Genomic DNA, 26,488 nt, shown 5'->3' on the forward strand with positions numbered 1-26,488 from the left:
TGTGTGCGTTGTATTTCATTACCTAATGTCCCCATTGATCTTATTCTGTTACATCGTTATTAAAAGCTTCTCAGGTATGCTCTCGAAATAGCGTCAAGTATTTGTCTAATTCACTAGATTGATGTAAAAAATTTAATTAAATAATTATTTAATAATTTAATTTAATAATTATTTAAAATTGATTACATATATAATCGTTGACATTTTATTCTCAACGTTTATCTTGTTTATATGTCTCAGTGCCATATACTAAGATTTGTAATTAATTACAAATGATATCGAGTTTTGATATCGAGTTTGATATCGAGTTCGATAATTCAAAATAATCTCGCAATAATGGTTTACAAAATGAAAAATAACGAAATATTAGATATTAAATTTATTGCTATTATATCATCAATATCCTTATATTGCTTGCAATTTAATAAGGGGACTAAATCGGCACTGCCCTATTATTTTTTCGTCCAAGAGATATGATTATATATTGATAAGATAAAGCATTGCGTACGAAAATAAAATACAACTTCATATGCGAGATAGATATAAACCGTCACGATGAGTACTTATAAAATATTCAAATAATATGACCTAATATTCTACAAGAAAGCTCAGCAGCAGAACTCCATTCACCAATATCGTATTTTAAAAAGAGATTCCACAGATCGAGCTTTCACCGAAAGTCTTGTATAAAATACAGATTGGCAGCTTTTTTTTTCATTTACACTATCATAATTGATAAACAGTATAAGAAAACATAGTCATTGTTTTGCGAATAATTCCTTAGAATTAATCCTTAGAATTAATCTGTAGGATCGTGAAAATGATAATGATGATGATGAATTAATAGAATATTATTCGATTAATAAATATTGATGGCGTATTTACTAAACACAATTATTTTTGCAAACTATTAACAGTTCGAATAGATATTAATCTTCTCTCCACGAAATTAGTTAGATATATCTAAGATGTTGATTGGTTGAAATAAAATTATTTTGCACAATATTTAACTCTGATTATGTATTAATACGATATATTATTTGAAATAATGTGTAATGAAAAAAATGGGAAAAAGGGGAATATTTTTAACAAAAGATTTTGTTTTTTAGATTATTAAAAGTTATATCTTCAGATTATTCCAATAAACAGAGTTCTACCGAGGATTCTATTGCATGTATTATCCTCTGTCAGATTTATATATATATATATATATAAATGTTTGCAATAAATATATACAAAAATATAGTTCGCGAGTAATAATTACAACTCTTTCTTTTTGCATTAATTATGAAGGGTTGCATTGCATCGCTTATCGTTCTCACGAATGTGATGCAAACCCGATGGCTCTCGCGACAAAGACGATCGTTGTCGTCTATGGCGCTCGTTTACAGCGATTATTTGTACACTATAGCGTGAACTTAGAAACTAGAAATATTGCACGTGAAAAATCGAATGGTATATCGCGCTTGTCGGAGACAGGGAACGAGCGTTTTGCTTCAGATACGGAAAAATCGGGTGGAATCGTCTCGATCGTTGAAGCGACGTGATCTACAGCATAAATCCAGACTTTATGTGAAATCTTTTTTTCATCACAACAATCTTTCATTATTACAGAAGTAACTAAATAACGCAGCCGCGTCAAACAAATGGAATTTGTATAACAAATAATTGCATTATCTTAGAAATTTAAAATCAGTTTACTTGGAGTTTAATTAAAAAAAGAGAAAAGAAAAGCTTTGCGGTATATCATCAACGTGCATGGTTCACCTTATTCTTTATAACAATTCAGTCCCAAGTGACATAAAACTCCAAAGAAGATCAGAACTTTAAAAATCTCTTTACAATCTTTCATTCTTATTCATTTCCATCGTATAAATAACGCTATGTTCTCCTAATCTTGAGCATATGCAAATTGGGGTGCCATGGCACTTTCCTGAAGGTCGACGCTCTTGCCTCCTCCTCGGGCGACAGATTATCTTCATTGGCCTCGTCTATCGACGCTCGTATAAGATCGGCGCCGGCGCTGCTAAGTACTCGCCGATGTCGCGTCGTATCCAACCGAGTACCGGCGTTCCATCCTCCGGGATCGCTCAGTACTCGACGGTGTTTTCTTTGCCGGTGACGGTGATGATGATGATGACGATGAGGGTGATAATGATGATGGTGGTGATGATGCTGTTCGCACTCCAGACTCGATAGGCGATAGGGAAAAACAGGATTTGGGTCCAAGTACAGCCAGCTCGCGCTATCCACGTAAGGTAGAAGGTGTATCGCGTCCAATGACAGCGAATTCGGATACAGCGGCCGCTTGTAAACGTATCCGCTGTCCATCGACGGTTTCAGTAATCTTTCGGGATAATGAGAACCCTTCAAGCCAGGATGATGCAGCCTGTCAACAAGACGTGTTTCATACATAAATCAATATGTAAATTACTATTATTTTATTAACGATATCATTATTATTATATTATTATTGATAGCGAAATAATTAAGAGGCATAAAAAATTTCCAAAGAATATTAAACGTTCATCGAGACATATAACAATATTTTTAGAAAGAATTGTAATATAGTATAATGATAAGAAAATTAAAGGAACATTAAAATTGTCCGGATATTGTAAGGTATAATTTGTGCTGCTGACGAACCTGCACGAAAGTCGACGTGAGATTCCGCGTTGTCAGTTGAGAGGATGTTCTCCTCGCGGCGTTCTGTAGCACTTGTTCCACGCCTCGAGCAACAACACGCAACTGTGAAATCTATAGAAGATCAGGAGAGGCAGACCGATTCTTGACAACACGCCCCAGGCGAGCACGCCGAAGAATCGAAGCTGCAGCTCCTGCGAGAGCCAGTTCTGCGTGATGACGGTATCAAAGGCCCACAGAACGGCATTGCTGAAGAGCAGGAAGGTGATCACCTGGCGGCCGGGTTTAGCTAACATCTGGAAACGCGTGATGCACGAACGTCGTGACGTCTCGGCGATCAACGTGCTCTGCGCAAAGCACTGCACCAACTGTAAAATCGACGTTGACAGCAGCATAATGTGTCTGGCCCGCGTGTCTTCGGTTTCGTGATCCAACATAGCCAGCGAACAGGCGCATACGACGATGGTGAAGACAGAATAGAGCTGCACCCCGAAGAGCGATACATTCGACAGAAGACTATCCAGGGCAGCTGGTGCACGCGACACTACCGAAATCTGTCGCACCTGAACGAGACCGCTGGCTGTCATCAAGCTGCTCAGCGCCAATATACCGATCAGAGTGCCACAAGTGAGCCAGGATAACGTGGCGGACGGGAAGTTTTCGTCCTCTCGCACAACGAGGAAGATGAGTATCACCACGATGCCGGCAACCATACAAAGGATGCCCAGAAAAAGACCTTTGCTGGAACCGTCGCAACCTACCCTAGTGTGGCCGCTTAAATCTTTACTGCCGTGGAACTTTTGTTTAGTCAATCGACTTCGGCCGACGTTCTGACCCATCACGAAGGTCACTGCGGCGGCGATCAGGCTAAAAGATAATTAAATAAATTATAAGAGTTATCAGTAATGAAAAAATAATATTTTTACAAATTAAAAACGTAATAAGAAATATTTCTCTCTGATATGATATTATTTGTGTCAGCTTGATTTAATAAATTAAAATTTTAAAAATTTAACCGAGAGCTCATAAAGAGCTGAAAATACAATATGTACCTAAATTGTACGATAAAGGGATACAGGAAGGGCATGCTTGACGTCCACAATTGTCCTAGAGTATTAGTATTCAGGCATTCTTGCAGCGCGATTACTTGTGAGATTTGCTCGTTCGAGACAGGCTGATAGGGCTTGAAGGTGCTTTCTCTCGTCGATAAATCGTCTAAAATAAACAGTTTGAAATATTTACTCTCGAGAAACTTATTCGTCCAGTGAAAATATTGAATATATACCTATGAGATCCCGCGATTGTCTGGTCAAGGATCCGGGAAATCCTCGAAGACTCAAAGGAGATACGGACGTTTCCTGTTCGTGTTGCGCCAGGTGCACAAAATAAGTCCATTCTTGCGCGGAATCCCAAATCACCAGACGTGCCCAGACTGCGACATTCGTGGCTGCGAGATGAGTAAAGCCGAATCGAGCTGCCAGACCGAAACGTTCTACGAGGACCTACACGGATGTAGACAGAAATAGAAATTGGGGGATTTATTCTCTTTCAAATATAAATAAAATTGTGAGCTCTTGGAGGATATAGAATCTCTGAAAGGAAATATATATTTCGGTGAGAAAATTAGTTTGAAATTTTCATAAAAAGTTCGAAGAAGCCTTTGTTTCACACATCTAACATACACAATAATACACAGTCGTCAATGCATCGAAGCGTAACAAAGAAACGCGTTTACGCATTGTCCGACTGTGCACGTTCAGCATCCTGTTTAATGCAATTAACGTAAGACCGACGCTTGCCTGCGAATTTACGAAGAGAAAGTGCATCTGCAAGAAGGTGAACAGGCCGTGCATCACCGGATGCACAAAGACAACATCGGTCAAGCACTCGGCGCCCTGCATCATCGTGTGCATCGCCATCTCCAGACCGTTGAACACCAACGTCGCCAGACCGAACACTGAAAAAACCACGTAAATTTAATAATGAAAATTACATTTAAATTACCTTACATTTAAATTAATGAAATTTACGAGTAAACTAATTAAATGAAATTTAGCCACATTATTAGAATTTCAATAAAATATTAAATTTTACGTGCACGGATATTTCAAGCAAAACATGAAATAAAAAAATGAATAAAAAAATGAATAAAAAAATTCATATTGAATTTTAATTAAATATCTAATATCTAATATAATATATTAATAATATTAAATATCTAATCTTTTTATTATATATTTTATTATATTTATATATTATATATTTATTATATTTTATATATTTTATTATATTTTAATTGTAATGTAAAAGTGTAATTTTTAAATTTTATTATTTTAATATCAGTATTTAAATGAAATTTTAGCTTTATTATCGTACTGGGAGGAAACACCATCCTTTTTTCGTCGATTGGCGGGGATTAACATGTATCACTTACAGAGCGCGCCGACTCGTATGTAAAAACTGGTCGGTGCGGTCCTGGCCCTGGAGATGTGCGCTCGTTTTAATGATCCGAACCTGGTAAGCGATGCGCCGCCAAGTTCCGCGTCACCGAGTCCGTTACCGCCGCGGCTCAAGCTGCCGCAGCTGTCAATCAATACCCATATGTAGATAGCGATGATAACAGCGATGCTGCCTACGTAGAGGTACATGAGGAAGATGCCCTGAAAGAGAATCACGGAATTATCTCGTGGTGGATTCGCTCCTTATGCAAAAATCCAGGTACCAGGGATGCTCCTGAACAAGAATCGCGCGCGGGAATGATCGTTATACCGATCCGGTTCTTAAAGCTCGTCAACCGACCACGTGCCGTTTCATCTATGTGGCTGCTCCGTAATTTTATGCGAATGAGACCTCTCCTGTAAACTCCAATTCGATTGCATGCAATCACGAACGTCGTTACAATATTTAACATACCTCTGTCTTTATATCGAACCCCTACCGCTTTTAATTCTTATTACTTCTTATGGAATTTCGGCGATATGATGAGTCCTCCTCTTTTTCATTAAACATGATTTTTAAGATATTAAAATAAAGATGCAATTCTCGAAAGATTATAATTGCAGATTGAAAATTATTATTTTCGTAAAGTTTATTAATTGATATAGAATATAATTAACTATGTTATGGCAAATTATTAATTAAACTAATTATAATCAAATTAATTATTAATTAATTAAAAATCAATTTTTCTTAAATTATAAAAACTAATGAAGTAACTAAAATATTTTCAAAATAATGCATATACGTTTTTAAAAGATATTTTTAATGTAACGAAAGAAAAAAAGTTTCTGTGAAATGTGAGTGCTGTTACATCCTAGAAAATTAAACAAATCGCCATCTCGCAATATAATCTAAGGATGTAATATTTTCAGGAAGACCCAAACCTCGAGTTTCTAGCTCAAGGTCGCCCGATCTCGACACGTATACTCCATGGACTTTCCCCCGATTGTATGAAGTAACGGTACGATAATCCCAAGTCCGACAGCGCGAACGTTACTTTCGAGACCTCGGACGCGTGCACGTTATCCTAGAATGAACTCGCTTTCCTGATAGATCCGGCGTAACAGGGATAATCCATGGCAATTAATCTATGAGGCCAGACGGCAAGGTTGAATTACTTACTTGCAAACTGAGCAGAGGCACAGGCGTGTCCATGACCTCGGCCAAACATACCGCGAATGTTAGAACGACGATCAGCTCGCCGTACACGTTCGAAAGAACCACCCATAATTGCGAGCTATAATAAAACAATATAGACAAGAGGGAGATGAACATTAATTATTATTTTTTTAATATTTGAAAATAATATGATACGATTTATATACAGGATGTCAGGGCAATCTCTCGCCTAAAAACAGCTCTTGTAGCTTACCTAATTTCTTAATTTATAAACCATAAAATATCTAGTAAAATATTCATTTTTCGATTATCTTATCTTAATACTTTTATACAAAATAATGAGAGGAATCAATTAATGTAAAGAAAACACATAATTATTTTGAAGAAAAAATATTAAATAATACAATTAACAATTATATATTTTTTTCGAGATAATCGAAAGATAATCAAAAAAATGAATATTTTACTAGATATTTTATGGTTTATGTAAAAATTAAGAAATTACTTCAAGCCTCATAACTCGATAAAAAAAATACTTTATCATAGTGTTTTGAAAAGTTCTCCAGGTAAACTACAAGAGCTTTTTTTGGCGAGAGATTTCTCTGACATTCTGTATATCACTCTTTGAAAAACTTGCACCTCGAGTAAGATAATAAAAAAATTAAAAAATTGATTAAACGTAAAATTAAGATAAAAAAGGAAAATGTTAAAAACATTTTGATATGAAAACGCTCTTTAGATGCGTGACATGGCAGCAGTGATAGTTTGCGATCTTACTAAGGTTCCGAATGATCTAAAAGATCCTCGGGGGACCGCGCCCTCGCCAGGATCCTGGAGACCAAGGACCTCGCCGGTGGCGACGAGGTGGATGGTTGCGCGGGTGGCGGGTCGCTCTTGTCCTTGGTCCTGCACCCCGAGGGGCCGCCGCTCGGAGCACCCTCCACGGTGCCACCCGTTGTACTTCCGGTCTCGTTTAGACTGTCCTTGTCGTGCTGCTCATTGCTCGCTACGAAAAAAAAAGGGAGCAGATTAATGAGAAACGCGCGTTCCTATCATTCGACTCGTACGCAGCGACCGGAAAAGTGGAACCTCGCTTATTCTTGCCACTTTCTTTCTTTAGCCTGCCGGGTCGTCGGAGAAATGTGTGTAACTTTCGCTGGAAGAATTTATACGTTTATTTCTGCGGCGATAGCGCCCGCGGCGTTAAGAGAATTCACGGATTTATAGATCTCTCTGCTGTCTTGTAAACCGTCTATATCGAAGAATCGCCGCGTTCAACATGTGCTACCTCATTTGTGCACTGATTTCGAACGTGAAACGAGAGAGAGTCCTATTTTATATGGATTTAATATCTGCATAATATAGTATTGATATTTACATTAATCTCCAATTAAGATTTTCTCGATCGTTCACTGCAGTATTGGATGATAATGATGGATGCACGAGAAATCGGGTGAATTTTTTTGTCGCGAGAAATATATTTTGAAATAAATCAACTCTCTCGTACGTCGCGTTCAACAATATATATTAATCAAATAAATCGAAGACTCTCTCTTTTGGAGATTCGTGGATTAATAAATATTCGCGAGAAAAAAACATTTATATGGTTTTTTTGCTTTCGACGTCATAATTCAATAGCTCCAAGTAAAGGAATAAGAGCGTTAATCCACTAACACAATGTTGGAATAGAAATTCGAGACAGCATATTTTTCCTTTCTTTATTGCATAAATTTTGAGCAATTGGATTAAATCACGAGTCGAAAAGCGCCATAACTTTGTAGCAGTTTTAATTATCATAAATTGAGATTAATCAGCAAAGAAAGGACTTAATTTTCGACTTTTTTATATCGTGATATAAACTATGTAACTCGATTTCTTTTTCTTTTCGGATTGTCGGTCATGGTAGACTGTTATAATATATGATGGAATTGAATTTTATTAGCAATAAAAAATTTATTTGCACCCCTGTTAAATAAATTAAATTCGTTCGTTTAATTTATTGCCGCTCGTTTTGTTATACGTAAAAATATTATTCTTTGCACGAGCTGTTTTTCTCATAACAGCTGATTAATTGTCATATATATTAGTCGCCACACAATCGAGCAATGATGACAGACGCGCAGAGAAAAACCTCTTGTGCATCAAAATAATTAAGACAGCTGGCGTGAGTTTGCTTAATAGCAGTTTTTGCTATAATACTACGTCTTTTAATAAAGTATCACGGTGTGCATTCGCGATGCTCATTGCATAGCTGGGTGCTACACAATGATAGTTGTTCCGCTATTGCGGCCGTCAGAAAACGTGCGCAGTCTTCTTCTAGTAAAAGTTCGGCTCTTCGGCGCGTTAAATAGCTGGCAATTACCGCGAGTGTAATGCCGTGTAATTAATGACGGCGAAACCAGTAGATTTTTTATCGCACTTGGATTTTATCTCATCGTCAGTCGCGTTAACGCAATTTTTTTCTACGCATTGAATTCATCTCACTGCAAAACATCCATCACCGCGATAGATTTTACTCATCGATGTAATGAATTATGAAGTTTATTTATTTCAAGTTTTATAATGAATTATTTAAAATTCTATAAAAATTCTCTAAAATCTATATTTTGAATTTTATCTATTAAAATATTAGACTCATAAGGGGAAGAGATTAATGAAAATTTTTTGGATTTTAGGGCAAATTAAGCGAAAAGTCATCAATGATTTTTATAATTTGATCTTAATTATTAAGTCGAGATATATGACTTTTTAACGAATTTATAACATGTATAACTATTAATTATATAATTAAATAATTCGATTTTTAATTAAATGATTTCAATATCACTCTTGATATAATTACTTACTCAGTATTTAATATTTAAAAACTGATACTTGTACAAGATTTCTATATAATGCAATATTTTCTGATAATTCTTTTTAACGCTACTGACGAATAATGATTAAATTTCATTCGTTATGAACCATAACACCTGTGTATTGCAGTTTATTAATATTTCAGATGCCGAATAATGATATTTCAAAATAGCTCTTAAGCTGAATTCTGTCATTAGCCTCAATTTTTCCTCTGTTTTCCAAGTCGAGTGGAAGACGAATGTACTTTGCGAATATACTGCTCATTCTCGAGATAGATACTTTACTATTCTTAATGAAGCACAGAGAATTACGATATCCTTTCAGCGGCAATTTTAGAGGGATCGCTTTTACACGAACAATAATGAATTGCTTAAGAAAGCAGTCGAGTATCGAGGCTAAGTTGTAAGCGAACAACGCTTTTGACGACCTACATGAACATGGCGATCGACATGGACACGACGATCCGTAACGAACTGGACAATAAAACTCGTAAGTGATGGTTGTACTCTCGAGATCGATAATAAGCGTCTCTTTTCGATCCCGTTCCGTTACTTCGGCGGAACGTGGATCCGCGATCCTCGAGATGCGACTAAGCTTCCATGATAAAGTTGACTCTACGTCCTCTTACGCGCGCGGAATTTTCTCCGTATTGTACGTAATACAAATTGCATGAGAGCGAGAAGTACGAGAAGTCACGCGAGTCAAGAGTCAACACGCGCGACAGCTGGCAGTGCGTGTCGCTCGTCGGCGCGATTAACGAACTTGAAAGATCATCGCGTATCTCAGGCTGGAGACATGTGCTTGATTCGCGGATGACGCGATGATGGAGCGCCAGCGAATGCCACTACAAAGGACGTTGAGGAAATTGAAGAGGTGAAAGGCCCTTGGACTTGGAGGCGAGTACTCGACAAGATCTTACTTAAACGTGTACTTGTACTTGATAAGATCTTACTGCGGGCGCGAAGGAAAAGGGATGGAGAAAAAGATTCCTTATGAAAGCTCCGTCTGTTCGACGACGATGATATATGATGTATAGGTATGGGAAAATATTTTCAAATAGTCCCGTATAGGTATGGAAAAATATTTTCAAATAGTTTATTTACAAGTTTATTCAATAAATTGTTATTATTAGAAAATAAGCAAAATGTGCACAAAATAATTGATATTTTTTTTTATAAATTCATATAATTTAATTTATTATTATTTACATGTATTATTATTATTATTTACATGTAGCATGCATTTTTGAAGCTAGAAGAGTTGTCTTTTCTAAGAGAAAGCAACGTAAATGTAAAAATTATGTACAAGTGTTGTATTAAGTCAATTTATCGACAGTCTTAAACCACATAAAATTACGCGATAAATTTTAATTTAATAAAAAATATAATAAAAATAATATATATAAATAAATATATATATATATATATATATATGCCTCAAATTTAATAGATGAAATATAAATATGGAATATGATATAAATATGGGATACGAATTTAATTTCATGGAATCGGTGAACTTATATCATCATGTGGCAAACTACTATTTGCTATGCACTTGTGATAAATTACGAGTCAGTTGCAAAAATTTTTCTTCGTCGGTTAGTCAATAGTGAAGAGTTCACGTTTTTCGCTTACAAACTTCCTCGAGATACATATCGGATCGATAGATATGGCCATATGGCATTCGAGAATTATTTGATTGCGTTTTGATTTGCTGTGTATTCTAATAAAGATAAGAGATCGTATCTTAACTTCACACTTATTTTAATTTGAGTGTAATTTAGGACTTCAATAGATGTTATATGTATGTTACGAAATGATAAAGTTATAACGAAGTTATAACTGGCATAGACATTTAAAATTGATCGGAAATATATAATAAAAAAATAAAACTTGAACGTATCAAAAGGAACAGTTAGATACGATGTTTGCGGATCTACCTTACGGTACATCCGTGTCAAATCTAAGCCTTGGTATTTGAAGTACGAACCAAGAAATAGTACTTCACAGTGATAAATACCTTAGTTCATCATGTTCATGTTTATTCTATAAATAATTTAGGAAAGGAGAAGGAGAATCTGTCAGTCCTAAATCAATTATATTTTAAAGAAAACACACTTCTATTTTTATGAATTTCAAAAGTCACGATCGATCACAGTTGTGAAAAGGAGAACAAGGTTTTTATTTTAATTTAATTTAGATAATTATTTTTTGAAAGAAATGATTGATTTTTTGCTCATTCAACTTGACACAAGAAGCTTAGAAATCAAGTAATAAATTAATGTGGAAATAAGACTGATAAAAATGTAATATCACGTAATTAAAATAAAAGAAAAGGGGAGAATGCAAAAATAAAATTTATATAAATATTAAATTTAAAAAAAAATAAAATTTATATAAATATTAAATTTAATATTCTAAACTATAAACATCTAAAATCTATAAATAATAATATTCGAAAGAAACTATCGATATACAGGGTGTTTCTAAAACTATGTCGGAGAATTTAAGGGCGCATTCTAGGGATTAAAATAAGAAAAAAAGCTTATATAAACATGAGTCCGAAAATGCATTTCCTCCGAATTATAGCCCTCTAAAGTTGAGGGAAAAAAATCGAAAAATGTATTGTAACTCTCGGAGGCTTTTTCATAGAACGTTAAAGTTTTGCACAGCGTAATAATTAATAATGAGCTTCATTTTTATGTGGTTTTGACTATTTTTTCCCTCAACTTTAGAAGGCTATAACTGGGAGGAAAAGCATTTTTGGAGCCATGTTATATGAACTTTTTCTTATTTTAACCCCTAGAATACGCTCTTAAAATCTACGACATAGTTTTAGAAGCATCCTGTGTATTCGAAAATTATCTTTTTTTTTTATAAGAAATTTGGCAGATCTTGTCCGAATCCGAAGGCGTTTATACAAGATTTACCTGACGTCCATATATTTGTCACCGGGAGACTATCGTCGCGACGGGTCGTCGGCGACGTCACCGTCCATCACTTGGATCTCGCGAAAACGCTGCACCCGAATGACAGATGACGAGAAGTGCACGTGCCGATAACGCGACACCAAGTGGTACTTCGCAGGTAACTCGGCCGAGCTCTCGAAGGAGCATCGACTCTTTCGGGGATATCGAACGGTGGCAGGTGGTGGTGGTTGGATGATGACCGTGATGATGCGATTTTCTCGTAGCCTCGTTTCCCAACATCCGTCAATATGCTCGGCCATACAAGCTCTTTTGCTCTTATCTTACGAGCAAGGATGCCTACGAGCGGACGCTTCGGGGGAGCTACACGTCGCCCTCGAAATCGAACGATTGTAGAAGAAGGATTCCGCTATTCTCATGACTCACTTACGATTATCCTCGCGATTCGATGCGTTTGATGGAAACGATTTGATGCGGGTATTTTAGGTAAAATATTGCGAGCGAAGTGAGAAAGACCGGTGCGAGAGCAAGAACTTGACACGGACATGTTGTACCAGTTTTCTTGTTGAATATATTAGAATATATCAAGGAAGAAAAAGAGAAAAGGGATCTATTTTTTAAGAGTCGTACTCTAAAGTTATGTTAAAACCTGTTTAATTGCAGCTGTTTATCGGTATTATTCTTTTTCCTTCTAAAGTATGAATAATTAAGTCAAAGTTAATCAATCAAAGAATGGCATTGAGTTAAAAAAAATATAATATTATATAATAACATATAATAACATATAATAACATATAATTCATTAAAAGGGAAAATTTCTGTTATATTTTACATAAAATAGTCTTATAACAATAAAAAATATAAATGTTTAATTTTTTTAATTAAATAAATTTTGATTTAAAAGTAACTTTAATTAATGCACGCTACAGTTCAGTATTTATTATATGTAAGGTACATAACAAATAATAAAATATGTGATAACCGGATAATTAATTAAAGTATAAATATTATTAATAATTCATATATAGATTGTAATGCGATATATACACAATATAGGCTATTAATCTAATCTCGGGTGAAACTAAAGGATCGTGTCTATATCATTACAAATTAATAATCGGATATTCAACAAATTCCTCTCGAAATTCTCATGTTTCATTTTCCTTGTGGAAACGTTAATTACGGTTAGTATGCGCCGATAACATCGTTTCGAGGGCGGAGGTTAATTGTTGACCTCTGATGCACTGGAACGACCCGTTCGAAAGGTTAAACGGTTTGTTCGTGCACGAGAAATATTATCTGAACGACGATTATCTACGATGAGTGTTAGACGATGCGCCCCCGATGCGCAGCAGTCCAGGCAAATCGTCGGAATTAATTTGTCGCTACCATAATGATCCGTTTAATCGGCGCCGCCGCCACTACCGCGATTAATAGGTAATAGTAATAGGTAATAGGCTAGCTTGTTATGCTACGAGGAGAAGAAGTACCACACTAGCAACTATCATCACCTGACATCTGCGAATCATCGATATTGGATAATGATAATGCGCGATAGTGTCGGTCCATTAGCGATACATAACGCTCGTCGGTTCTTTGACGTTTAACAGCGATTCCGCGTATAATGTCTGCTCATTATCTGTCAATTCAGGCTGACAGTAGCCAGGGTAAAGAAGAAGGATGCTGATATTTGCATTTTTCTCGCGCGACACGGCAAGGATCGATGCATTTCCGAGTAATCGATCGGTCTTGGATTGATGTGATAATAATGATGCGCTATTGTTGCCATGCGGTGTCTTTTTTCCTCGAAAAGTTGAAATTATTAAGTTATAGATCTTGAAATGATGAAGAAGAATTATACTTTGCCGATCCCGAGATTTCTTATGATGCCTCGGAGCATATTTTAATAATTAAAACTTAATTTTTTTTGTTAACGAAAATTTAATTGTTTAATTTAAAAGTTTCTTTTTATTTTAATTAATTAAATGTTAATCTTTTTAATATATTAATATTTTTATATTATATTGACATTCCTTAGATATTAAGTATCTTGAAATAATTATAAATTAGAAATATTATGATTACTTTGATTTTACTGAGCAAATGTGTTTCGTATATCAAAAAATGAGATGTGAAATGAGAGATATATAAAAAGAGAGAGAAACTGTTTCTTTAAACCAAATTTCATAAATTTTCTTTTGCCGTTCTACTTTCGTGTGTCCTACATTCACATGTGCGACACTATTTATGAAAATGCGCTTTTTTTTTGCACATTTGCGCGAGTCATTATAGGTAATGTCTAATTAGCGCGCATTGTACCATTTTTAGTATACAATTGGAATTCACGATTGATGTGCTTGTATTCTTTTTTTTTTTCTTTACCACCACCCATTAGCGTCTCTAATTACTTTGTTTTACGCCACATGTTTTACATCACAGGAAACATTTGGCGTCTTTTATCGTTTTTTTTTTCTTCTAAAAGCTTATCGCGAAATGAATGGAATTCATTATTGAATAACCTAGTTGAAAGGAGGGTTTGAAATAATATCAAATTACTATAATCATGAATCATTAATGCAGAAGGAAGCCATTAATCAAATATGCGAATATCATGAAAAAGATTGGCAAGCCAGAAATTAAGATATGTATGTGGTCACAATTAAATTTTGCATGAGATTGAATATCTTTCATGTAGAAACGTGAAATTGAATGGAGAGTGGGAAATTTGATGAAAGTTTCAATAAAACGACGTCACTTGATGTCGAACTACTTTGAATGGTTGGTACCTGCTTTCACGCTATTCATATGTATTTTATATGTAAATATGCTTACTACCGTTTTTAATTTATATAAATCAAATATTTGTAATTTATTATAAATTTTAATTCATAATAATTTTAATTATTATACTAATTAATATATTAATAATCATTTTAATTAATATATTAAATAATATAACTCTTATATTATTTGTCTTAACTGCTTGATTGATACAATAATTAATAATATTATTATTATTATTTTGTTATCATTATTGTTTTATCATTTTTTTTCTTATAATTATTCATTTTATAAGAAGATAATTAATATTTTTTTTGTTTATTATTACTTTGTTGAGAAAAAATTGAATAACTTTTTTTTTAAAACAAGCAAAAAATGAAAAACTCTTTTGTTTAATAGAATAGAATAGAATAGTTATGTTTATACATTTGCGTGCTTTTTTTATTTAAAACAATATGAACATAAATTTCGAATGTGGTTCGTATAATGATACATGTGATCCTCACATCCTGTAGTATTTAATCCTTGATTTATTTAATATAATCTATAATTACGAAAGGTAGTACTCGAAAAAATCGCAGAGATAAGAAGAATGTGCGTGTTGTATGATTAGGTTATACATACCTTTATTATTTATTATGGAATGTCTATAAAGCTTAAACGGCGTATATCAACGATCATTCGCCGATTGATAAATTATCATTCCGCATGTGTATTCTAATGCAAGCAGGTGCGTGATGGCCAGCCAATAAATTGGTATTTATCTTTTTTTAAGAATGCAACATTTGCAAATCCAAACTGTCTATGCAGACTGCGCACACGCGCGCATTTCTTCTTGTAATAATAAATTCTCCTCAAGAAATAATATTGTGAAATATGGGCAGATATTATAATATAAATCGATGAAAATATATATTTTATTTGCTCGATAATCAACTAGCAATAAGATGTAAAAATCGAAATATTATTATTTTATTAGTGAAATAACTATAAAATCTATTTGGAAGATGAGATTTATGAAAGACTATATAAATAAATAATATTTATCATTCACATATAAAAATTGCAGCAAGTTTTCAACATATCATACCATATATATCGTCGATCTGATATATTCAGGTAACAGATGTGCAATGGCAATGTGATACGTAAATACCAGTTGCTAATAAATAAAACATACAGCTAGCTTATATGAAATGCGAAAATATGAAGATAGGGATCGCGAAAAATTATGTGATTAAATCACATGTCACATCTAGGAAATGGCTTATATGTAGATTTTAACGACGAACAGTGCGTAAGATCTCTACGTGCGACGAAAATTTTATTAGCGTAGTAAAATAATCGTAATAAGAAACATACATGGAGACAGCACAGCAGAGATCACGTTCCATTACTTTTTTTAATTTTTACCTAGATTATTACGGCAGGACTGGCCGCTTCGCACGAGCTGTGCGAAAGACACATCAATGAGAGTTGTAGCTTGTAAAAACGAACACGTGCGACAGCTTGATTATGTTCTAACGGGATTGTTTACAAGTCGAAGATTTAAACTTGAATTCCTAAAACGGAAGTTACGTTTAATCGAAGAATTTTAATAACGTAAAAACTGCGAAACACATTACAGAAGAATATGATATTATCTGAAACGTTATTCCGTTTTATAAAATATAAAAAAGACCATATAAGTTTGCTGAATCATTGCGTAAACAAAGTAAAACGTGATAAAAAATATTTCGGGCATACCTTGCATGCTTCACAAGTTAATGGAAATATTATGAATTAAATAATTATTACTTTTATTTTATAATAATTATTTTATAATATTTTATTAATTATTTTATTAATTAATATTTCATTAATTATTTTCTAATAATATTTTATAACCATATATTTATTATATGATTATATTATACTTTTTAAAATTATATATTATGCTTCGCATCTATGTGTTATATCTAATATATAAATTTTATTCAATTTAATAGAGATAAAGATAGAAATCGTTATACATATCCACGATACAACAAAAATAAAATTGAATTTTTCTCAAATTTCCCTAAAACTTGATTCCAATTTTTTCTTTTATATCGTAGGATTTTTTGTTGTGACGGCTTTGTCCTGCCCAAATCAATTTGTTCGAGCAAATGTATCTGCGTACATCGTTATTCCTCACGGCAGCACTTTCATAATGATCCACGCACAGATAAATTCCCAAGTAAGTTGTTCGACGAAAGAACATCTGCGTCGAAAAGTCGAAACCGTATGGTTATCCGGGAGAGAAGACCGCGCGTTGTAAAACGCACTCTCGCGCGAGTGTGCGTGCGTATTTTCGCACAGATGCGATTGTAAGTCTTGTTCCATGCACCACCACCGCGTGTCGAGAAAAGTGGTTAACTGTACTGATCGGCGGTGGTGTTTCGCGATGCAGCTGCATCATCTAACTGCAGAGAATCGGTTATGTGTAACAGTGACTGAGGCCTGTCAGGAGGCTTTCAGTAACGGTGGCGTCATATGTCTGACAGATTGATGTTGCACGACGATTAATGAAGTCAGGGCACGGTGTTGCTTGGAGTAGAACACGAAAGTAAGTTACGGCGATTTGAGAGGAAGTACTCGCATCATTTTCTTCTGTAAATACGTTTAATTTTGTGGCAATTAATCAATTTGTCCGTCAAAGATTTCTTGTATTTTTCCCCTTATTATTTTTCATTCCGACTATACCTGCTGCTAATGAAGGAATGGTAATGTAAATCCTTCTTCAATGTGCTTCTAATTAATGAATGAAGAGTTGAGTGCCTAGTAAATGTGTGTCTAATCAGTTATCCCTAACATTCGAGCAAAGTCTAATAATTAAATTCATATTTTCATCGCTCGTAGAAAATAATTGGCGGACTTATTCAATTTCACAAAATTTCACATTTATATAACTATCAAATTTAATTCTCTCTTTTTGTCCCTTTCTTTTTTATTAGAATTTTAAGTATGCATCTTATTGTTAGACAAAAGTCGAAATGAAATACTTGATATTATTACGTGATGTAATCTACGCATTTACGTTTTCGACATTGCGATTAAATATCGGAAATTTCTTAGTCCTCTTTTTATAAATAGTTTATTTTCTGAATTAGCTCTCTTTAATTCTTTCCTAAATTAGTTGTCTTTAGTTCGCTCTAAATTAGGTCTTTTTAATTCTCTTTATAAATAATTCATTTTCTAAATCCTTATATAATACTGCATATTGTTTAAAATTATCTCATCCCTTCGCTCGCTTTCGTGCTCGCGCCGATCGTATCTTTTCCCAAAGCAAAGTTTTTTTTTTCTTTCTGCGGAGGAGAAAACGATTCGCGGCGTGGTGGAGTGGCCTCAAAAGTTATGTGCAAGAATAATAGAGGTCTTTTCTCCCGCTCGCTCGATTTTTACGCTTCTCAGAGTCGTAAAAGAATTACGGAGATTTGCGGCCAAGAGAGACAATGGCATTGAGTTTTGAAATCGTTATATCACGCTCGTGTATTCTAATTCTGATGGAATAACTTATAGCTGTATGCATGCTTTCTAATTTCCGCTACGTAAATTCGCATCCGCTCGGACGCAACGCATCGCTCGCTGAAGAACGCTCGGTCAGTCAACCAGGAAACAAACGGCGAGACGCGAGCACGAAAAAAAGTAAGAGTCATAATATTAACAATTAATGATGACACACGATCGTAAAATATCGATGTAGCATGGACGGTAAAAGATGTGTAAAAATGGTGAAAGTCGCTCGCGATTCGTGTGATATACACCATGGCGATTCTACGGCGGCCATGTCGAAGAGTGCACCATATCGGACAAAGATATAATGAAAGGTCTCTCGAAAGAAAGCAAGAACGAACTGGACTTGACTAGAAAGCTGCTTTTATGCGCGCTGCCTCGTTTTAACTGAACAATCAAATAATGGCATAGGGAGAACGTCAAAAACCGTTAATGCCGTTGATTTTTTTAACGATGCTAAAGATTGAATCGTAAAGAATATACTGCTATTTATTAAGCAAAAAAGGAATATAATAATGCCGATATATATTTTTTAGTATATCGAAAAAAATAAATTCCATTATTAATTTATTAACAATTTTGACAGATATATTATTAATATAACGTTATCAATAAATTAACAATCGAGTTTATTTTTTGACGCACTGAATATAATATTCTCGTTATTTTATTCCCTGAAATTCCACAAAAACTCTGATCTATGATTCATCGTTAAAATTTTACTCGTTAAAATTCTTTTTCAGAAACCTCATCAAAATTCAATGTTTCGATATATTTCTGAAACCATTTTAGTTTATTCTTTCTTCATAGACGTTCTAGATAGATTCTATGAAATCTAATTTTTAGGTCCGTTTTTTATTCTTGCATTAGACTGAATCAGTGCAAGCGAATTGAGAGTATAGACAGGAATATAAAAAAGGCCTCAAGTGCAAGAGTAACATGGCGTCCAATGTTAAATAAAATAAAATAAATAAATAAAATAACATCAATAATATTATAAATTATGAAAATGTTTGTATTATAAATTTGGAAAAATTTTAATTTTTATAATTTTTTCATAATTACACTTTTTGAATTAGTTCAGTCAGTGCAGGAATAAAAAACAGACCTTAGACTCGAGACAATTCATTGTTTGTGAACAATGTGGACGGGATAGACAAACAGATGCATAGAAATGCAACCACTGAACGAACGAATATTGACCTATCAATAGTCGGCTCATGAACTATACTCCGCACGTATCAGGACGTCGTATGCGTATGCATACCCGGTGTACTATCTACCGCTATTCGGGTCCTTTTTGTCAGACAATACCGTAAGATGCGCGTGTTGCCTTGCATACCGAATACAAACGACATACTTTATCAAATTTATACGTCGCTATCATTTACGCCATGATACCTATAATCTCCCGCGCCTGATTATGATGCGCAAGTACATCCATTGGTGAAGTAGATATCGCCCGCAAACGACAAGAATGGCCGTATCGAATCACGGGAATTATTATGGCAATTTACTAATTAAACTTTAGCTAATTTTAATTCGTGAGAACATTCTTTCATTAAAAGTGAATCGTCTCTCTCTTGTTATAAACGTTATTTTAATACCAGTTAACTTTTATTATTCATGGAAATTATCTTAATTATAAACTTATAATAAAGATATTTCTTATTTAAAGATATATAACATATATCTCTTTATTTATATCGATTTATATCGATTTATATTCATGAATGTAATTTTAAATCTAATTAAATCAGAATTTTATAAAAGAAAAAAGAGAGAAATATATAGAAGTAAATTGTTATAGCCTTGTGCTTTTAAAAAATAATACGTTTCTAAATAAGTTCCTTTGTAGTGTTTTTGAAATATTTAATTAATTGTGTTATCATATACAAGGTGTCAGGGCAATCTCTTCTCCCAAAAAAGCTCTTGTAGTTTACTTCGAGAACTTTTCAAAACACTCTAATAAAGTATTTTTTCATTGAGTATTTTTCGAGTTATAAAGCTTGAAACAATCTCTTAATTTTACATAAACCATAAAATATCATAAGTATTAAGATAAGATAATCGAAAAATGAATATTTTACTAGATAGTTTATGGTTTATGTAAAAATTAAGAAATTATTTCAAGCGTCATAACTTGAAAAGTATAAATAAAAAAATACTTTATTATAGTATTTTAAAAAACTTTCGAGGTAAGCTACAAGAGCTTCTTTTTGGGAAGAGATTGTTCTGACACCCTATATATATGTGTGTGCACAATGTTCATAAATGCATTCCAATTATGATTCATAGATTAGTTTCCAGACTGGTAGAAGTTGTTTAAAGAATAAAATTATTTTATTGTGAGATACATTACTAATTGCTAAACAGCAAGCTTATTCATTTCTAAAAGACTCCATCAATCATCGTAATCAATGATCTCACTCAATCATCGTAAGATAGATTTTCTCACCCCATTTCTGCTTCATCGATGTCATCGAGACCGCGGATATCGTATCTGGTACATCCATCGCGCGTTCCTCTTTACCGGACAGAATCTTTTCTACACATTCCATTTTCTCCATCTTCATCACCGATTCTTGTTCGTCTCTCCAATCATCACCCTCCCTCTTATCGTCCTTCATTTCTATAAAATCTCCTAGATTCGGTAGATCTCGGATATCCGGTACTAAAGTTTCCTCATCATCCTCCCTGATTTTCCATTTCGCCCTCTGTCGATGCTCGTTTTTATTCTCTTCTTCCTGCACTTTTTCGCTCGTAGAATCCAATACCTCTTCGACAAGTTCCTCCTCTTGAAGCATGTATTCTCTGTTCTCGTTAGGATTTTTGTAAATCCTGTAGGGCCCGACGAGGCCCACCACCCCTCGGGGCAGCGCCACCGAGTTCTCCTGATCGGACCAGCGGTTTTCGTACTCGGATCGATCGGAAAACATCCTCGGTGAATCTGATAGAGGCTGTCTGGGTGTGTCGCGGAAGAGCCACTTTCTTACCTCGACTCGCTTGGATACGTCTTCGGGATCCAGCTGTCGCTTCTCGCTGGAAACGGTGTCCTCGATCCGAGTCGAATCGCGACGCGGGTCGACGGGTCGAATCGTCTCCTCGTCAGAGGATGATGTCTCCGGCAGTCGTACTTTCTTCGGTTTTCTCACCACGCTGTAGAGAGTGTTCTCGTCCTCGACCTCGAGAATCGGCGACGTTCTATTCCGAGATGATGGCCAGACGTATGGCGATTTATTTTCCGCGTTGACTTTGCGACTCGGTTCGTTCTTGACTGCGCTGATTATCACAACCCTGCCGTAGACATCCGGAGGGAGACTCTTTGCGCTATCGTCACTGTCTAAGACGCTGTAGATCGGTTCACGCGTCGCCGTCTGAATCCATTTAGGTCGTTTGCGCTGTTTCGAGATGCCACCAGCATGCAGAGATGCTTTTCCACCGACCGTCGTCGTGGAAATGTCAGTTAGCTCGGCCACCATCCTGATGAATTTTTGCCCAACAGCCCCGCGCCGGATGTCACGCACTAACCGATCGTGCTTAATAAATCGAGAATGGAATATTGTATTAAGACCGACGCGATAATCGACGACTTGAGTCGTGTAAATAGCAACGAGTCCAACGATGAATTCTCGGCGAGTACCGAGATAAACGTGCCTTGAAAATGTTAAACGTAAGGAAAGATTAATTTAGAGATTATTACTCACTTGAAATTTATATTAAAAATTGGAGAAAAAAGAGATTAAAATTAATTAATTGTATCTTTTTAAAAAATTGTTCAAATTTGCGATATGGACTACAATATGAAATCAGGAAAATACATTTTTAATTGTAAGAATTATGTTTTAATCTTCATTTTTTTTTCGAATCGTGTCTCTTCAAAACGTATTTTTAGATTCTTGCTGTTGCACTTTGAGAATATCGAAAATTTTTTTACGACGTAAAATTTTGCAGATCATTGCTCATTTTCAATTTGTCCCATCAATTATAAAATTTAATTAATCAGTAATCGTCTCTTAACGGGGAATCTCAGTTTATAAACTTTGTACACTAATTCGCGATCACGTTAATTATTAGGCTCACTTTTTCAAACTTTCAATTTTTTATTTTAATTTAATTTTATATAAAATTTCGAATTTATATAGAGTTTCGAATTCTTGTTTATTCTGTTGACTGTTCAAGTACACTGGTTCGCTCGTAAAAGGTAAATGGCACTCGGTCACTTTAGTTTTAGCCAAGAACAATATCGTGGTATCGTCGCAGTGGTGGCCGGAGGTCATTGAGATGGATGTAGCTCTCGTTCGTGATCAGATTTAGGAAAAAGAAGATTTCACATTCTTTGCGGCGACCTCGTCGATTTAACATTTTCGCTCAATGCGATAAATTCCGATAGACATTGCGAAATTAGAGAAATCCTTAAAAATCTAGATTTGCATAATCATCTCTTAAAGAACAAAATTTTGGCCAATTTTATTACAAAAAAAAAACTCAATATTTTTAAATAATTTTCCTAAAATTTCAAGATAAACCAGCATTTAAATAAAACTTGTATATCGCAAATTTGCTGCAATCTATTACAAAATTTTTCTTATTTATAGTGATGCTTTCAGAAGTATCTTATTAACATATATATCATATTCAACATGTTGTAATTCATTTCCGACAATTATTTTATGATATATGGATAAGTTCCTTGTATGTATTCAGAATGATTGCGCAATTTCCCGATTATTATCTTTTTCTGTTTGCTAACATTTCATGTATGAAAATCAGATAGAATAATTCAAATTGTCCAAATCCAAAGATTTGTACGATTATCGTATATGTTCGAAAAGAAAAGAAAAACATATGATTGAAATCTAAGATCATATAATGATAAATAAATCTATAATAATCATATATAATTATATCATTGAAAAATACACGTCAAAACGTTTCGATTCAAAAAATTTCTTTTTTTACTGTTAATATTATATCAGAATATAAAAAAGGAATATTTGCAGATACATACTACATTTTAGTTTTGCAAATTCTCTCGAAGAGTATCAAATCGATTTAATCTCTACTGATAAACCGAGCGTAAAACGCCGACAAAGATTTAAGATCGACATCATCGCCAGCTGTTGAATACTCTTTCCTAATCGTTTTTCCCCTTCAAGGCATTGCTTTACCCGCATGCAGATAGTAATTGGTCCACAAGATAATCGATCAGCTGTCGTTACCGCGAAATTGCTGATAATGTGTGACCGTTAAACTTCGACCGGTCTAGCTATCCTCTACGCTGTAATTTTTTTCTGACATAAATGCATCGACGACACAGCACGTTGACATTTTTCCACGGGAAAATAGACACGAGGCTCATTTGGCGACGTTTATCGAGGGGGTCGAGGCGTTCACCAGCTGATGATTATCGCGGTTTATCGTGAAATAGCCGTACTTCCGTGCGGGATCATGCAAGATCCGCTACAAGGGCAAATGCACAATCTTACAAGATGCGAAAGAAACTCAAAATACATACATTAAGGTGCTAAATGTGCACGCGCGCATGGAAAATTACAAGTGCCGTGTTGCGTGAAGAATGGCGATTGAAGCATTATGATTAACTTAATAACCGAGCGGTGTTTACGGAGTTATTATACATCTTCGCCTTTACACTCAAATCTATCTCTTAGAATATCTCTTCTATATTGGAATAAATTGTTTCATAAATCTCTTCTATTTTTAATGAAATGATTGTAAATGCTCCCCATAGCTTCTCCTTTAAGATTTTTCTAAAATAAATTCAAAAGTAAATAGAGCTGTAGATTTTTAACATTGCATTTTAATTAAGGACTTAAAGTTCGAACTACTTAACTGCAAAAATGTTTTTCTAATGTTTGAGAAGACAGCTACAATAATTTGAGAAATGCATTTTTATTTGAAAGATTTCTTGTCGGAAGGAAGAAAAGAAAACGAGAAAATTTAAATTCTTTTAAAAGAAGAGGCAAAAAAAAGTTAAAAGCCAAATATCAAATTCTTTCTTTTTCTGACAAATTCATAATTTTATTATATTCATCTAATATGAAATTTAGATCTCTAATTAAATAATATAATCAATTGAAAATATGAATTTGGCTTGGAAGTATAAAATTGTTTCAAGATCAAAACTTGCACAAATAACGCGTTCGAGTACAAGATATTTGTGAATTGGCAAACGTTCTTATAATGAGGAAAATGAGAGGAAGATAATGAATATATTTGCTCGCAAACGACGCATTAGAAGAAGAGGAGGAGGGATCGTCACAACATCAGTCCACGTCAGAGTCTACCACTGCTCTCTTCGTTAATTTTAGTATACGTTCCACTACCGTCTAGCTCACAAAGACGATAGTTTGCTCACGAGATAATGAGATCGGGCCAAGAACATCGAATGTCACAACATTGAAGAGGCAACCCGCATGCTAAGATAATATCAGCTGACAGCTGACACTTCAAGATTTTATCTCGTGCATCAGCAGTTCGATGATGACGCGAATCTATCTTCTTGTAGCTCTAGTCTTCTATTGCGTTTCGAATTCTGCACTAAGCGAGCCGTAAGTACGATATTTGTATCAAGCAAAAAAATTTTCTATCAATAGATTACGTAAAATATTAAAAATTGAAATTTATGGAAAAGTAGTAGCCTTTGCAACACTTGTATGTACGTTTTACATTAGATATTTGCATCTGATATTATAATAGATTTTGCCGAAAAAAATAAAACCTTATTTAAAGGTATATTAGAAATATTTAAAAATATAAAGAAATCTCGAGAATTATGAAAAAGGAGACTTCAATGTCTCATCTCTGTTGAAATCATCAATTTTCTCAATCTGATCAGAACTCCCTTCTTTGCGAAACATCTTGACCTATTCCGTAGTCCGCGATTTCACGTTAACGCGGGAGAAATCTAGATGATGCAAAATTCTCTCCGATATCTTCTTGCTCCGAAGAGAGGAAGTCTCTCTTGCCTCATAACGGTTTTTTGCGAAACTCGGCCGCAATCGTTCGCGCATCTATCAGATCTTTACAGACGCGAGCTTCTCTCCGTAGAACGACTTGGCTGATGCAGGGCGACACATTCACCGACGAGGAGGCGACGTCCAGGCTCATCCAGCTGGACAGCCACAAGTCGTATTTTCCGGTGAGCACCAGAGCGGAAATATACTACGCGGCACAACCGGGCAAGCTCATCAGCTGCGTGATCGCCGCGTCCGTTCATCAGAACGGTCATGTGAGCGTCGTGGAGGGTGGCTACGGAACCAAGAAGGTCCGGATACGTTACATGACGGAGAACGGCAGGCCGGATGTCTTCTTCGTCCTCGTGCAAGCCGCGAAGAGAGAGTCGGTACACGTCGAAGAGGACGTCGCGTGGAGTACGAGATTGGGCATCGCCTACGAACCCATGAAGAACTGGACTCTTGCAGAAATACAAGATGCTTTGCGCAATGTCTCTTCTTCTCAGTTTCCTCCTTCGTAACATGTCGATTTGTATCTTTTTTTTTATAGAATAATAATTTTATGTTTTCTTTATAGAATAATCATTGTAAAAATAGCCGAAGAAAATTTAATTTTGCAAATTTAATAAATAAATTCAGTATCCTAATTCTTAAAATGCGGGCTTAAATACAAAAATGAATCGAAAATTTGCGAAAGAATTCTTTGAAATTTTAAGAAAATACCTTGGATATTTTCTTAAAATTTCAAAGAATTCTTCCGCAAATTTTCGATTCATTTTTGTATTTAAGCCCGCATTTTAAGAATTAGGATACTGAATTTATTTATTAAATTTGCAAAATTAAATTTTCTTCGGCTTTTCTTAATTAAAGAAACACCAAATAATTTTTCGCAATTATCTGTTAAAAATATTCTGTCAAAAATATTCTCAAGTAACATATAAAAGTTTAGTTTATATAAATAATTAATATGTCATTCAAGTGTTTCTACGAGATCTTTTAGATGGATTAGCTTAAGGAGCTTCTTAAACATCGGCGGTTCAAACAGTTAAATCTTCTCGTATAATTATTGCCAACGAGATACTCATTTGTAATGGATAGCATATCATCTTGTCTCCTTATATTTCTAGCAGAACCATGTAATTGCGCACGTCTT

The 26,488-nt window shown here is 34.7% G+C and overlaps 2 protein-coding genes across 3 annotated transcripts; one reads left to right on the top strand and one right to left on the bottom strand.

The window, feature by feature from the left end:
- Positions 1 to 2,198: 2,198 nt before the first annotated feature.
- On the bottom strand, positions 2,199 to 22,014 carry LOC105251866 (proton channel OtopLc). The gene is made up of 9 exons (XM_011258937.3): positions 20,817 to 22,014; positions 7,039 to 7,267; positions 6,265 to 6,379; positions 5,078 to 5,303; positions 4,443 to 4,600; positions 3,929 to 4,145; positions 3,696 to 3,858; positions 2,647 to 3,510; positions 2,199 to 2,389 (listed from the first exon to the last, which is right to left on the bottom strand). The coding sequence occupies exons 1-8, from the start codon at positions 21,838 to 21,840 to the stop codon at positions 2,679 to 2,681; spliced, it is 2,964 nt and encodes a 987-aa protein (XP_011257239.1). The 5' UTR covers positions 21,841 to 22,014; the 3' UTR covers positions 2,199 to 2,389; positions 2,647 to 2,678.
- A 2,618-nt stretch (positions 22,015 to 24,632) lies between these two features.
- Positions 24,633 to 25,998, top strand: LOC105251867. 2 transcript variants are annotated; one of them, XM_011258938.3, is made up of 2 exons: positions 24,633 to 24,930; positions 25,400 to 25,998. In XM_011258938.3, exons 1-2 carry the CDS (start codon positions 24,860 to 24,862, stop codon positions 25,854 to 25,856), a joined length of 528 nt encoding a protein of 175 aa, XP_011257240.1. In that variant the 5' UTR covers positions 24,633 to 24,859; the 3' UTR covers positions 25,857 to 25,998. The 2 variants fall into 2 exon arrangements, with proteins under 2 accessions (XP_011257240.1, XP_011257241.1); XM_011258939.3 differs by having other exon boundaries at positions 24,641 to 24,930; positions 25,430 to 25,998.
- The last annotated feature ends 490 nt before the right edge of the window (positions 25,999 to 26,488 follow it).

This window comes from Camponotus floridanus, unplaced genomic scaffold (assembly GCF_003227725.1).
Source record: "Camponotus floridanus strain SB8 unplaced genomic scaffold, Cflo_v7.5 scaffold56, whole genome shotgun sequence".
Lineage (NCBI taxonomy): Eukaryota > Metazoa > Arthropoda > Insecta > Hymenoptera > Formicidae > Camponotus > Camponotus floridanus.